The sequence below is a fragment of the Catharus ustulatus genome, chromosome 33 (genome assembly GCF_009819885.2).
Source record: "Catharus ustulatus isolate bCatUst1 chromosome 33, bCatUst1.pri.v2, whole genome shotgun sequence".
In the NCBI taxonomy this organism is placed as follows: Eukaryota; Metazoa; Chordata; class Aves; order Passeriformes; family Turdidae; genus Catharus; species Catharus ustulatus.
Window position 1 is genome coordinate 1,775,574 of NC_046253.1, and position 13,185 is coordinate 1,788,758.

The 13,185-nt window shown below is 48.1% G+C and overlaps 2 protein-coding genes across 5 annotated transcripts in view; both read left to right on the forward strand.

Annotated features, from left to right (window-relative positions):
• Positions 1 to 2,401, forward strand: part of AKAP8 (A-kinase anchoring protein 8) — a gene marked incomplete at its 3' end in the record, with an annotated part of 43,504 nt that extends 41,103 nt beyond the window's left edge. Inside the window, exon 14 of the mRNA XM_033083699.1 lies at positions 2,012 to 2,401. Within this exon, the coding sequence (XP_032939590.1) occupies positions 2,012 to 2,401 (390 nt within the window). The remainder of the gene's footprint in view (positions 1 to 2,011) is intronic.
• A 2,310-nt stretch (positions 2,402 to 4,711) lies between these two features.
• The window catches only part of BRD4 (bromodomain containing 4), a 74,156-nt gene continuing 65,682 nt past the window's right edge, over positions 4,712 to 13,185 (forward strand). For 2 of the 4 annotated variants that reach the window (XM_033083801.2, XM_033083802.2), the window contains exon 1: positions 4,712 to 4,756. The gene's annotated coding sequence lies outside the window, so the exon portion shown is untranslated. Of the gene's footprint in view, positions 4,757 to 5,466; positions 5,507 to 9,016; positions 9,152 to 13,185 lie in introns of those variants that run through there. The other 2 variants (XM_033083799.2, XM_033083800.2) reach the window with 2 other exon arrangements.

Genomic DNA, 13,185 nt, shown 5'->3' on the forward strand with positions numbered 1-13,185 from the left:
AATTTCCCGGGATTTTTCCCCAGAATTTTTTCCCCATTTTCCCCAGAATTTTTTCCCCAAATCCCATTCCCCCAATTTCCCCATTTTTCCAAATTTCCCCGAATTTTTCTCAATTTCTCAGGATTTTTCCCCAGAATTTTCCCCAAATTCCTTCAGATTTTTTTTCCCCAAATCCTCACATTTTTCTCTAATTTCTCAGGATTTTTCTCAATTTCCCAGGATTTTTTCCCCAGGATTTCCCCCAATTTCTCAGGATATTTCCCAGAAATTTCCCCCCAATTCCCCCAGGATTTTTCCCCCCATTTCCCCATTTTTCCCAATTTCTCAGGATTTTCCCCCAGGATTTTTCCCCCAATTTCCCATTTTTTTTCCCAATTTCCCCCAATTTCCCAGGATTTTCCCCCAGAATTTTCCCCAAATTCCCCCAGAATTTTTCCCTCAATTCCCCCAGAATTTTCCCCCCAAATCCCAGAATTTTTCCCAATTTCTCTGGATTTTTCCCCAGGATTTTCCCCCAATTCCCCCAGAATTTTTTTCCCCAATTCTCTCTGGATTTTTCCCAATTTCTCAGGATTTTCCCCCAAATTTTCAGGATTTTTTCCTCCAATTTCCCACAATTTTTTCCCCAATTTCCCATTCCCTTAATCCCCACTTTTTCCCAAATTTCCTCAGGATTTTCCCCCCAATTTCCCTAGGATTTTCCCCAGGATTTTCCCCAATTTCTCAGGATTTTTCCCCAGAATTTTTTTCCCCATTTCCCCCAGAATTTTTTCCCCAAATCCCATTCCCCAAATTTCCCCATTTTTCCAAATTTCCCCGAATTTTTCTCAATTTCTCAGGATTTTTCCCCAGAATTTTCCCCAAATTCCCCCAGATTTTTTTCCTCAAATCCTCACATTTTCTCTGATTTCTCAGGATTTTTCTCAATTTCCCAGGATTTTTTCCCCAGGATTTCCCCCAATTTCTCAGGATATTTTCCCCCCAATTCCCCCAGGATTTTTCCCCCCATTTCCCCATTTTTCCCAATTTCTCAGGATTTTTCCCCAGGATTTCCCCCCCCAATTTCCCATTTTTTTTCCCAATTTCCCCCAATTTCCCAGAATTTTCCCCAAATTCCCCCAGAATTTTTCCCCTCAATTCCCCCAGGGTTTTTCCCAATTTCTCAAGATTTTTCCCCAGAATTTCCCCTCAATTTTCCAGAATTTTTTCCTCAATTCCCCCAGAATTTTTCCCCAAATCCCAGAATTTTTCCCAATTTCTCTGGATTATTCCCCAGGATTTTCCCCCAATTCCCCCAGAATTTTTTTCCCCAATTCTCTCTGGATTTTTCCCAATTTCTCTGGATTTTTCCCTAGGATTTTCCCCAAAATTTTCAGGATTTTTTCCTCCAATTTCCCAGAATTTTTCCCCAATTTCCCATTCCCCAAATCCCCACTTTTTCCCAAATTTCCTCAGGATTTTCCCCCCAATTTCCCTAGAATTTTCCCCAGGATTTTCCCCAATTTCCCAGGATTTTTCCCCAGATTTTTTTCCCCAAATCCCATTCCCCCAAATTCCCCATTTTTCCCAATTTCCCCGAATTTTTCTCAATTTCTCAGGATTTTTCCCCAGAATTTTCCCCAAATTCCCCAGATTCTTTTTCCCCAAATCCCCACATTTTCTCTAATTTCTCAGGATTTTTCTCAATTTCCCAGGATTTTTTCCCCAGGATTTCCCCCAATTTCTCAGGATATTTCCCAGAATTTTCCCCCCAAACCCCAGAATTTTTCCCAATTTCTCAGGTTTTTTCCCTTAGGATTTTTTCCCCAATTTCCCCAGAATTTTCCCCATAATTTTTTCCAATTTCCCCCAGGATTTTTCCCCCGATTTCCCCATTTTTCCCAATTTCTCAGGATTTTTCCCCAGGATTTTTCCCCAAATTTTCAGGATTTTTTCCTCCAATTTCCCACAATTTTTCCCCCAATTTTTTCCCCCAAAATTTTTTTCCCAACTCTCTTTTCTCCCATTCCAGGGCGAGGATCCCTTCACGGACGAGCCCCCGGAGCCGGACGGGGCCGAACCCTCCCAGGACCCGCCGAAAATTCCGGAAAATTCCGAAATTCCCGAAAATTCCCCAAATTCCCCCAAATCCCAACAATTCCTGCCCGGCCCAGAACAACCCCCCAGGCCCCTCCTGATGCCCCCGTTCCTGCAGGACGACGAGGAGGAGCCGGAAAGTTCCGGAATCACCGAGAATTCCCGGGAAAATTCCGGAATGGCGGAAAATTCCGCGACGGAAAGTGACGGAAATTGGCGGGAAAACGACGGAAATTGGCGGGAAAATCCTGAAAATTCCCAGGAAAACTCAACAGAAAAATCACAGGAATTGGGGATTTCCACCCAAAACCAAACTGAGGGAGGGGAGGGGAAAGAGGAGGGGGAAAAAATTCCTGAAAAAGAGGAAAAAATTCCCAAAAATGAGGAAAAAATTCCAGAAAAAGAGGAAAAAATTCCAGAAAAAATCCCAGGAAAAGAGGAAAAAACTCCAAAAAATGAGGAAAAAATCCCTGAAAAAGAGGAAAAAATTCCTGAAAAAGAGGAAAAAAATTTTGAAACAGAGGAAAAAAATTTTGAAAATGAAAAAATTCCAGGAAAAGAGGAAAAAAATCCTGAAAATGAGGAAAAAATTCCAGAAAAAGAAGAAGAAGAAAACTTGGAAGAGGCTTGAAAATTCCAGGAAAAGGTGAGGCTTCAATCCATGAAAATTTGATTTTTTTCCAGTTGGAATTTTGGGGAAAAATCCTTTAAAATTCTATAAAATTAATTTTTTTTTTCATTATTTTTTTCCCTATTTCTGTTTTTTTTTAAATTTTTTTTCCTTTTCAGGATGAAGCAGCCACGGAAATTCCTGATTTTTCCCATCCTGGAGGAATTCTCTGCTGGGATTTGAAGGAATTTCAGGAAGAAAAAAAACCCAAAAATGGGAAAAAGAAAAATGTGGAAGTTTGGAAAATTCCAATAAAGGCGGCGATCGGATCCAGCGATTTTTTCCTTTTTTTAATCCAAAAAAATTTCAATTTTAGGGAAGATTTTTCCCCAAAAAAATGAAATTTTTGCCTTTAGTTCTATTTTAGGTGAGGATTTGGAATTTTTAAGGAATGATCCCATTCCAAGGGGAGATATTTATGGAGAAATTCCAGATTTTTCCCTTAAAAAAAAATTCCCTTTTCCAGCAAAATTTGATTTTTATCATTTTTCCTAAAAAATCCCCCCCCCAAAAAAAGAAAAAAAAATTCAAACTTTTTAGGAATTCAGAGGTACAATCTTAAATAAGTCAAATTTTTTTTTAACCAAAATCTCCTTTTTTCACCCTAAAAATTGATGAGAATTCCCCAAAATGGGGAAAATTTTGGGGGTTCCTCCCTAAATTGATCCCAAATTTCTCTGGAATGGGAATTTCCCAAAGGGACTTTTTTTTGGGGGGGTCTGGGAAGGGATGGGGACCCCCCCCGGTGATGTCACAGCCCCAAAATGTCCCCAAAACGTCCCCCAAAACCCCCCAGAATATCTCAGGACCCCTCAAATATCCTCAGGATGTCCCCAAGGACCCCCAAAAATGTCCCCACGGACCCCTCTGGGACCCCCCAAAATGTCCCCAGAGATCCTCCCAGTGTCCCCTCCCATCCATTCCCCCCCCCAGGACCCCCAAAATGTCTCAAAATGTCCCCACGGACCCCTCTGGGACCCCCCAGGTCCCCCCAAAATGTCCCCAAGGACCCTCCCAGTGTCCCCTCCCATCCACTGCCCCCCCCCAGGACCGCCCAAAATGTCCCCAAATGTTCCCAAAGATCCCCCTGGGACTCCCCCCATCCATTTCCCCCCCCAAATGTCCCCAAGGACCCCTCTGGACCCCCCAAAATGTCCCCAACGGCCCCCCCCAAGTGTCGCCAAAAATGTCCCCAAAGACTCCACCCCCCCCCCCCCCCCCCCGATGTCCTCCCCCTAATCCCGGGACCCCCCCAATGTCCCCTCCCATCATTCAGGACATTCCGGTGTCCCCTCGATGTCCCCCTCCCTTTCCCGGTGTCCCTTCCACCCCCCCCGGTGTCCCCTCGATGTCACCCCCCCCGTTTCCCGGGGTCCCCTCAGTGTCCCCTCTCGGTGTCCCCCGGTTTTCCCCCCCTCATTTCCCCGGTGCCCCCTCAATGTCCCCCCCGGTGTCCCCCACCCTTTCCCGGTGTCCCCTCCCGGTGTCCCCCCCCCCCATTTCCCCGGTGTCCCCTCAATGTCCCCCCCCTTTTCCCGGTGTCCCCTCCCGGTATTCCCCGGTTCCCCCCTCCCTTCCCCGGTGTCCCTCCGGTATTCGCCGGTATCTCCTCAATGTCGCCCCCCCCCCCCCTTCCCCGGTGTCCCCTCGATGTCCCCCCCGCCGTTTCCCGGTGTCCCCTCCCGGTGTCCCCCGCTGTCCCATCAATGTCCCCCGCCGTTTCCCGGTGTCCCCTCCCGTTCCCCCCCGTCCCCTCCCCGCTCCCTCCCGTGACGTCACGCGGCGGGGCCGGCGCGGCGCTGGGCGTGTCCCGGTGCGCCGTGACGTCACGCGCAGCGCGGTGAGGTCAGTGCGGCGCCGCTGCCGGACCCGCTGCCCCTCGGTGCCCGCGGCCCCCCCGCCCCCTCCCCTCCCTCCTCCTCCTCCTCCTCCTCCGCCCCCGCCGCCGCCCCCGGCCCGCCGGGAGGGAGGGCGCCTCAGCCCGGCCCGGCCCGGCCCGGCCCCCCTCAGGTAAGAGCGGGGCCGCGGGGCGCGCCGGGAGGGCCGGGCCGGGCCGGGGGGCGCCGCCGGTGCTGAGGGGAACCGGGGAGGATGGAGCGGGGGACACCGGGTGGGCTTCATGGGGGTGCCGCGATTCACCAACGCCGCTTACGTCGCCCCGCCGGCGTAACCCGCATTGCGTAATGCGGCCGCTGCGTCAGGGCGGCTACGCCAGCGGCGTAAACTGCGGCGCGGGCCCCGCCGCTGCGCCAACGCCGTAAAGGCGGGGGCGCCGCTGGCGCAAGCGCCGGTCACGCGCCGCCCGCCGCCGCGCCTCACGCTGCCCGCCGCTCCCTCCGCCGCCTCCCGGTGCGGCCGGCGGGGGATGCGCGGTCTGCTCGCCGTTACCGCGCGGCGCGGGGGCTCCGGGGGGGCGCGGGGGTCGCGGCGGAGCGCCCTCCGCCCTGCGCCGCCGGGGTTACGCCGTTTGCGTAGGGCGCGGGGCGGGGCGGGCGGGGCCGCGCTGCGCTGTTTGCGTAAGCGCCGTTCGGCGCCGCCTTACGCCGTTGGCGTACGGGACTCCCGGCGCGGCGTTACGCCGTTTGCGTAGCGGCGGGCGTGCGCGGCGCGGGCGGGGCCGCTTTACGCCGTTGGCGTAGCGCGGGGCGGGGCCGGCGCGCGGGGGGCACTTCCTGCCGCCGCCATTTTGTCGCGGACCGGGAGGAAGCGGCGGCGGCTCCTGCGCGGCGGCAGCGCCGGCTCGGCCCGGCCCGGCCCGCGGTGAGTGAGGCCCGGGACAGCGGCGGGAGCGCCCGAAGAACCGGGCGGGGCTGGGCGGAGCCGCGCCGCTGTGGCCGGACGGAGCCCGCCCCCGTTAGGCCCAGCCCGCCCCCGTTAGGCCCGGGCCGCTCCCGCCCCTCACGGGCCCCGCTCGCCGTGAGGGGAGGACGCGCTGAGGGCGGCGCGGGGGCTGCGGGGCCTCGCCGGTTCCGCCGCTGCGGCCTCGTTTTGCCCCCTCAGGCCCCTCCCGGTGCGGTTGAGGCGGTGTTGACCTTCCCCAGGCGCGGTTCCCCGGTGCCCGGGGGTTTGTGCCGTTCTGGGGATGAGGGAATTGTTGGGGTGCTCGGCTCCGGGAATGGGGGAGATCCTGAGGAGGTTGGGGATGGCAAAGGGACCCTCGGGGTGACACCAGAGGTCGGGGGTGACACGGGACCCTGAGGGAATTCCGGGGGTTTGGGATGGGAAGGGGCCTTGAGGGAATTCATGGGGTTTATGGGGTGGGAATGGAACACTGAGAGAATTCTTGTGTTTTATGGGATGGGAATGGAACACTGAGAGAATTTCTAGGATTTATAGGATGGGAATGGAACACAGAGGGAATTCCAGAATGTTTTATGGGGTGAAAGTGGAACGTTGAGGGAATTCCTGGTTTTATAGGATGGGAATGGAACACTGAGGGGATTCCTGAATGTTTTATAGGGTGAAAGTGGAACATTGAGGGAATTGCTGATTTTTTGGGATGGGAATGGAACACTGAGGGAGTTCCTGGGTTTTATGGGGTAGGAATGGAACACTGAGAATTCCAGGTTTTTTCGGGATAAGAATGGAACACTGAGGGAATTCCTGGATGTTTTGGGATGTGAGTGGAACACTGAGGGAATTCCTGGGTTTTATAGGATGGGAATGGAACACTGAGAGAATTCTTGGATGTTTTATAGGATGGGAAGGGAGCACTGAGGGAATTGCTGGGTTTTATAGGATGGGAATGGAACACTGAAAGGAATTTTGGATGTTTTATAGGATGGGAAGGGAGCACTGAGGGAATTCCTGGTTTTTTGGGATGGGAGTGGAAGCAACACTGAGTGCATTCTCATTTTTTTGGGGATGGGAATGGAACATTGAGAGAAATCCTGGTTGTTTTATAGGATGGAAATGGAAAACTGCAAGAAGTTTTGGGTGTTTTATGGGGTGAAAGTGGAACAGTGAGGGAATTCCTGGATGTTTTATAGGATGGGAATGGAACACTGAGGGAATTCCTGGATTTTGTGGGATGGGAATGGAACACTGAAAGAATTCTTGGATGTTTTATAGGGGGAAAGTGAAACATTGAGAGGAATCCTGTGGTTTTTTGGGATGGGAATGGAACACTGAGGGAATTCCTGGGATTTATGGGATGGGAATGGAACACTGATGGAATTCCTGGGATTTATGGGATGGGAATGGAACACTGAAAGAATTCTTGAATGTTTTATAGAGTGGAAGTGAAACATTGAGGGAATTCCCATTTTTATGGGATGGGAATGGAACAGTGAGGGAATTCTCAGTTTTTTTGGGATGTGAGTGGAACACTGAGGGAATTCCTGGGTGTTTTATAGGATGGGAATGGAACACTGAGAGAATTCTTGGATGTTTTATAGGATGGGAATGGAACACTGAAGGAAATCGTGGCTGTTTTATATGGGGAAAGTGGAAAACTGAGGCAATTCCTGGTTTTTTGGGATGGCAATGGAACACTGAGAATTCCAGGTTTTTTTCGGGATAGGAATGGAATGCTGAGGGAATTCCCAGTTTTTTTGGAATGTGAGTGGAACTATGAGGGAATTCCTGAATGTTTTATAGGATGGGAATGGAACACTGAGGGAGTTTTCAGTTTATTTGGGATGGGAATGGAACACTGAGAGAAATCATGGATGTTTTACAAGGGGAAAGTGGAAAACTGAGGAATTCCTGGATTTTATTGGATGGCAATGGAACACTTGAGAATTCCAGGTTTTTTGGGGATAGGAATGGAACACTGAGGGAGTTCCTGGATGTTTTGGGATGTGAGTGGAACACTGAGGGAATTCCTGAATGTTTTTTACAATGGGAAGAGAACACTGAGAGAATTATCAATTTTTTTGGGATGTGAGTGGAACATTGAGGGAATTCCTGGAGTTTATAGGATGGGAATGGAACACTGAAAGGAATTTTGGATGTTTTATAGGATGGGAATGGAACATTGAGGGAATTCCAGGGATTTATAGGGTAGGAATGGAGCACTGAAGGAATTCCTGGGTGTTTTATAGGATGGGAATGGAACACTGAGGGAATTCCTGGGTGTTTTGGGATGTGAATGGAACACTGAGGGAATTCCTGGGTTTTATAGGATGGGAATGGAACACTGAGAGAATTCCTGGATGTTTTATAGGATGGGAAGGGAGCACTGAGGGAATTCCTGTTTTTTTGGGATGGGAGTGGAAGGAACACTGAGTGCATTCTCATTTTTTTGGGGATGGGAATGGAACACTGAGGGAAATTTTGGGTGTTTTATAGGATGGGAATTAAACATTCAGAGAAATCCTGGTTGTTTTATAGGATGGGAATGGAAAACTGCGAGAAGTTTTGGGTGTTTTATGGGGTGAAAGTGGAACACTGAGGGAATTCCTGGATGTTTTATAGGATGGGAATGGAACACTGAGGAAATTCCTGGATTTTGTGGGATGGGAATGGAGCACTGAAAGAATTCTTGGATGTTTTATAGCGGGAAAGTGAAACATTGAGAGGAATCCTGTGGTTTTTTGGGATGGGAGTGGAACACTGATGGAATTCCTGGGATTTATGGGATGGGAATGGAACACTGAGGGAATTCCTGGGATTTATAGGATGGGAATGGAACAGTGAGGGAATTCTCAGTTTTTTTGGGATGTGAGTGGAACACTGAGGGAATTCCTGGGTGTTTTATAGGATGGGAATGGAACACTGAGGGAATTCCTGGGATTTATAGGATGGGAATGGAACACTGAAGGAAATTCTGGATGTTTTATAGGATGGGAATGGAACAGTGAGGGATTTTCTGGGGTTTATAAGATGGGAGTGGAACACTACAAGAATTCTTGGATGTTTCATAGGGTGAAAGTGGAACATTGAGGGAATTCCTGGTGTTTATAGGATGGGAATGGAACATTGAGGGAATTCCTGGTTTTTTGGGATGTGAGTGGAAGGAGCACTGAGTGAATTCTCAGTTTTTTTGGGATGTGAGTGGAACACTGAGGGAAATTCCTGGATGTTTTATAAGATGGGAATGGAACATTGGGGAAATTCTTGGATTTTATAGGATGTGAGTAGAACACTGAGGGAATTCCTGGGTTTTATAGGATGGGAGTGGAACACTGAAAGGAATTTTGGATGTTTTATGGGATGGGAATGGAACACTGAGGGAATTCCTGGGATTTATGGGGTGGGAATGGAACATTGAGGGAATTAATGGATGTTTTATAGGATGGGAATGGAGCACTGAGGGAAATTTTGGATGTTTTATAGGATGGGAGTAGAACACTGATGGAATTCCTGGATGTTTTATAGGATGGGAATGGAACACTGAAAGAAATCTTGGATATTTCATAGGGTGAGAGTGGAACATTGAGGGAATTCCCAGTTTTCTGGAATGTGAGTGGAACACTGAGGAAATTCCTGTATTTTTTTGTGATGGGAATGGAACACTGAGGGAATTCCTGAGTTTTATAGGATGGGAATGGAGCACTGAGAGAATTCTCTTTTTTTTTTTTGGGATGGGAATGAAACACTGAGGGAATTCTTGGATGTTTTATAGGGTGAAAGTGGAACATTGAGGGAATTCCTGGATTTTATAGGGTGGGAATGGAACACTGTGGGAATTCCTGGATGTTTTGTAAGATGGGAATGGAACATTGAGGAAATTCCTGAATTTTTTGGGATGTGAGCAGAACTTTTAGGGAATTCCTGAGTTCTGTAGGATGGGAATGGAACACTGAGGGAATTCCTGGATGTTTTTTAGGATGGGAATGGAACACTGAAGGAAATCTGGGATGTTTTATAGGGTGAAAGTGAAACATTGAGGGAATTCCTGGATTTTATAGGGTGGGAATGGAGCACTGAGGGAATTCTTGAGTTTTTTGGGATGGGAATGGAGCACTGAGGGAATTCCTGGATGTTTTTTGGGATGGGAATGGAACACAGAGGAAATTCCTGGATGTTTTTTGGGATGGGAATGGAACACTGAGGGAATTCCTGGGGGTTTTTTTTGGGATGGGAATGGAACACAGAGGGAATTCCTGGATGTTTCATAGAGTGAAAATGGAACACAGAGGGAATTCCTGGATGTTTTTTGGGATGGGAATGGAACACTGAGGGAATTATTTGGAGCAGGATTTGGGAGCCTGGGGGTGTCTCAGGGATTTTGGAGCCTGAGAGGGAATTGCTGTTGTTTCTGTGGGCTGGGAATTGAGAGCCTGAGGGAATTCCTGAGGTTTGGGGCTGGGAACTGGGAGTGGCCTTGGGATTTGGGGGTTGGAATTTGGAACCTGAGGGAATTCCCAAGGTTTTGGGGTGGGGATTTGGAACCTGAGGGAATTCCCAAAGTTTTGGGGTGGGAATTTGGAACCTGAGGGAATTCCTGGGTATTTTGGGATGAGAATTTGGAACCTGAGGGAATTCCCAAGGTTTTAGGGCTGGAATTTTCAGCTTGAGGGAATTCCCAAAGTTTTGTGGTGAGACTTTGAAGCCTGAGAGAATTCTTGAAAGTTTTGGGATGAGAATTTGGAACCTGAGGGAATTCCTGGATGTTTTGAGGTGGGAATTTGGAGCCTGACAGAATTCCCAAGGTTTTGAGGTGAGGATTCAGAACCTGAGGGAATTCTCAAAGTTTTGGTGGGGGAATTTTTAACCTGAGGGAATTCCTGGATATTTTGGGATGAGAATTTGAAACCTGAGGGAGTTCCTGAGGTTTTGAGGTGAAAATTTGGAAACCTGAGGGAATTCCTGCCTGTTTTGGGATGAGAATTCAGAACCTGAGGGAATTCCCAAAGTTTTAAGGTTGGAATTTGGAACCTGAGGGAATTCCCAAAGTTTTGGGGTGGAGATTTGGAACCTGAGGAAATTCCTGGTTATTTTGGGATGAGAATTTGGAACCTGAGGGAATTCCCAAAATATTGGGATGAGAATTTGAAACCTGAGGGAATTCTTGAGGTTTTGAGGTGGGAATTTGGAACCTGAGGGAATTCCCAAAGTTTTAGGGTTGGAATTTCCAGTCTGAGGGAATTCCCAAAGTTTTGAGGTGAGAATTTAAAACCTGAGGGAATTCCTGCCTGTTTTGGGCTGAGAATTTAAAACCTGAGGGAATTCCCAAAGTTTTGGGATGGGAATTTGGAACCTGAGGGAATTCCTGAGGTGGGAATTTGGAAACCTGAGGGAATTCCTGGGTATTTTAGGATGAGAATTCAGAGCTGAGGGAATTGTCAAAGTTTTGGGATGGGAATGTGTAACCTGAGGGAATTGCCAAAGTTTTAGGGTTGGAATTTGGAACCTGAGGGAATTCCTGGGTATTTTGGGATGAGAATTTGGAACCTGAGGGAATTCCTGGGTATTTTGGGATGAGAATTTGTAACCTGAGGGAATTCCTGCCTGTTTTGGGATGAGAATTCAGAGCCTGAGGGAATTCCCAAAGTTTTGGGGGATGAATTTGGAGCCTGAGGGAATTCCTAAAATTTTGGGGTGAAAATTTGGAAAATCAGGGGAATCCCTGAGGTTTTGAGGTGGGAATTTGTAACCTGAGGGAATTCCCAAAGTTTTGGTCTTGGAATTTGGAGCCTGAGGGAATTCCTGGGTATTTTGGGATGAGAATTTGTAACCTGAGGGAATTCCTGCCTGTTTTGAGGTGAGAATTTGGAAACCTGTGGGAATTCTTAAGGTTCTGGGGTGAGAATTTGGAGCCTGAGGGAATTCCCAAGGTTTTGAGGTGAGGATTCAGAACCTGAGGGAATTCCCAAAGTTTTGGGGTGAGACTTTGAAACCTGAGGGAATCTCTGAGGTTTTGGGGTGGGAATTTGGAACCTGAGGGAATTCTTGGATGTTTTGGGATGAGAATTTGGAACCTGAGGGCATTCCCAAAGTTTTGGGATGAGACTTTGGAATCTTAGGAAATTCCTGGGTATTTTTGGATGAGAATTTGTAACCTGAGGGAATCTCTGAGGTTTTGAGATGAAAATTTGGAAACCTGAGGGAATTCCTGAGGTTTTGGGATGAAAATTTGTAACCTGAGGGAATCTCTGAGGTTTTGGGGTGGGAATTTGGAAACCTGAGGGAATTCCTGCTTGTTTTGGGCTGAGAATTTTGAACCTGAGGGAATTCCCAAAGTTTTGGGGGATGAATTTGGAGCCTGATGGAATTCCTAGAATTTTAGGGTTGGACTTTGGAGCCTGAGGGAATTCCTGGTTATTGTGGGATGAGAATTTGGAACCTGAGGGAATTCTTAAAGTTTTGGGATGAACATTCAGAGCCTGAGGGAATTCCCAAAGTTTTAGTGTTGGAATTCCAGGCTGAGGGAATTCCTGCCTGTTTTGGGCTGAGAATTTAAAACCTGAGGCAATTCCCAAAGTTTTGGGATGAGAAATTGAAACCTGAGGGAATTCTTGAGGTTTTGAGGTGGGAATTTGGAGCCTGAGGGAATTCCTGAAGTTTTGGGGGGAGGGAATTTGGAACCTGAGGGAATTCCTGAGGTTTTGAGGTGGGAATTTGGAAACCCCAGGGAGTTACTGGGTATTTTGGGATGAGAATTTGTAACCTGAGGGAACCTGAGGGAATTCCTGAGGTTTTGGGATGAACATTCAGAGCCTGAGGGAATTCCCAAAGTTTTAGTGTTGGAATTCCAGGCTGAGGGAATTCCTGCCTGTTTTGGGCTGAGAATTTCAAACCTGAGGCAATTCCCAAAGTTTTGGGATGAGAATTTGAAACCTGAGGGAATTCCTGAGGTTTTGAGGTGAGAATTTGGAAACCTGAGGGAATTCCCGAAGTTTTAGGGTTGGAATTTCCAGTCTGAGGGAATTCCCAAAGTTTTGTGGTGAGAATTTCAAACCTGAGGGAATTCCTGCCTGTTTTGGGGTGAGAATTCAGAGCCTGAGGGAATTCTTGGATATTTTGGGATGAGACTTTGGAAACTTGAGGGAATTCCTGAGGTTTTGAGGTGGGAATTTGAAGCCTGAGGGAATTCCTGAAGTTTTGGGGTGGGAATTTGTAACTTGAGGGAATTCCCAAAGTTTTAATGTTGGAATTCCAGGCTGAGGGAATTCCTGCCTGTTTTGGGATGAGAATTTGGAAACCTGAGGGAATTCTTGAGGTTTTGGGATGAGAATTCAGAGCCTGAGGGAATTCCCAAAGTTTTAGGGTTGGAATTCCAGCCTGAGGGAATTCCTGGTTATTTTGGGATGAGAATTTGGAAACCTGAGGGAATTCCCAAAGTTTTGCAATGAGAATTTGTAACCTGAGGGAATTCCTGGATGTTTTGAGGTGAGAATTTGGAAACCTGTGGGAATTCTTAAGGTTCTGGGGTGAGAATTTGGAGCCTGAGGGAATTCCCAAAGTTTTGAGGTGAGAATTTGGAACCTTAGGGAATTCCCAAAGTTTTAAGGTTGGAATTTGGAACCTGAGGGAATTCCTGAGGTTTTAGG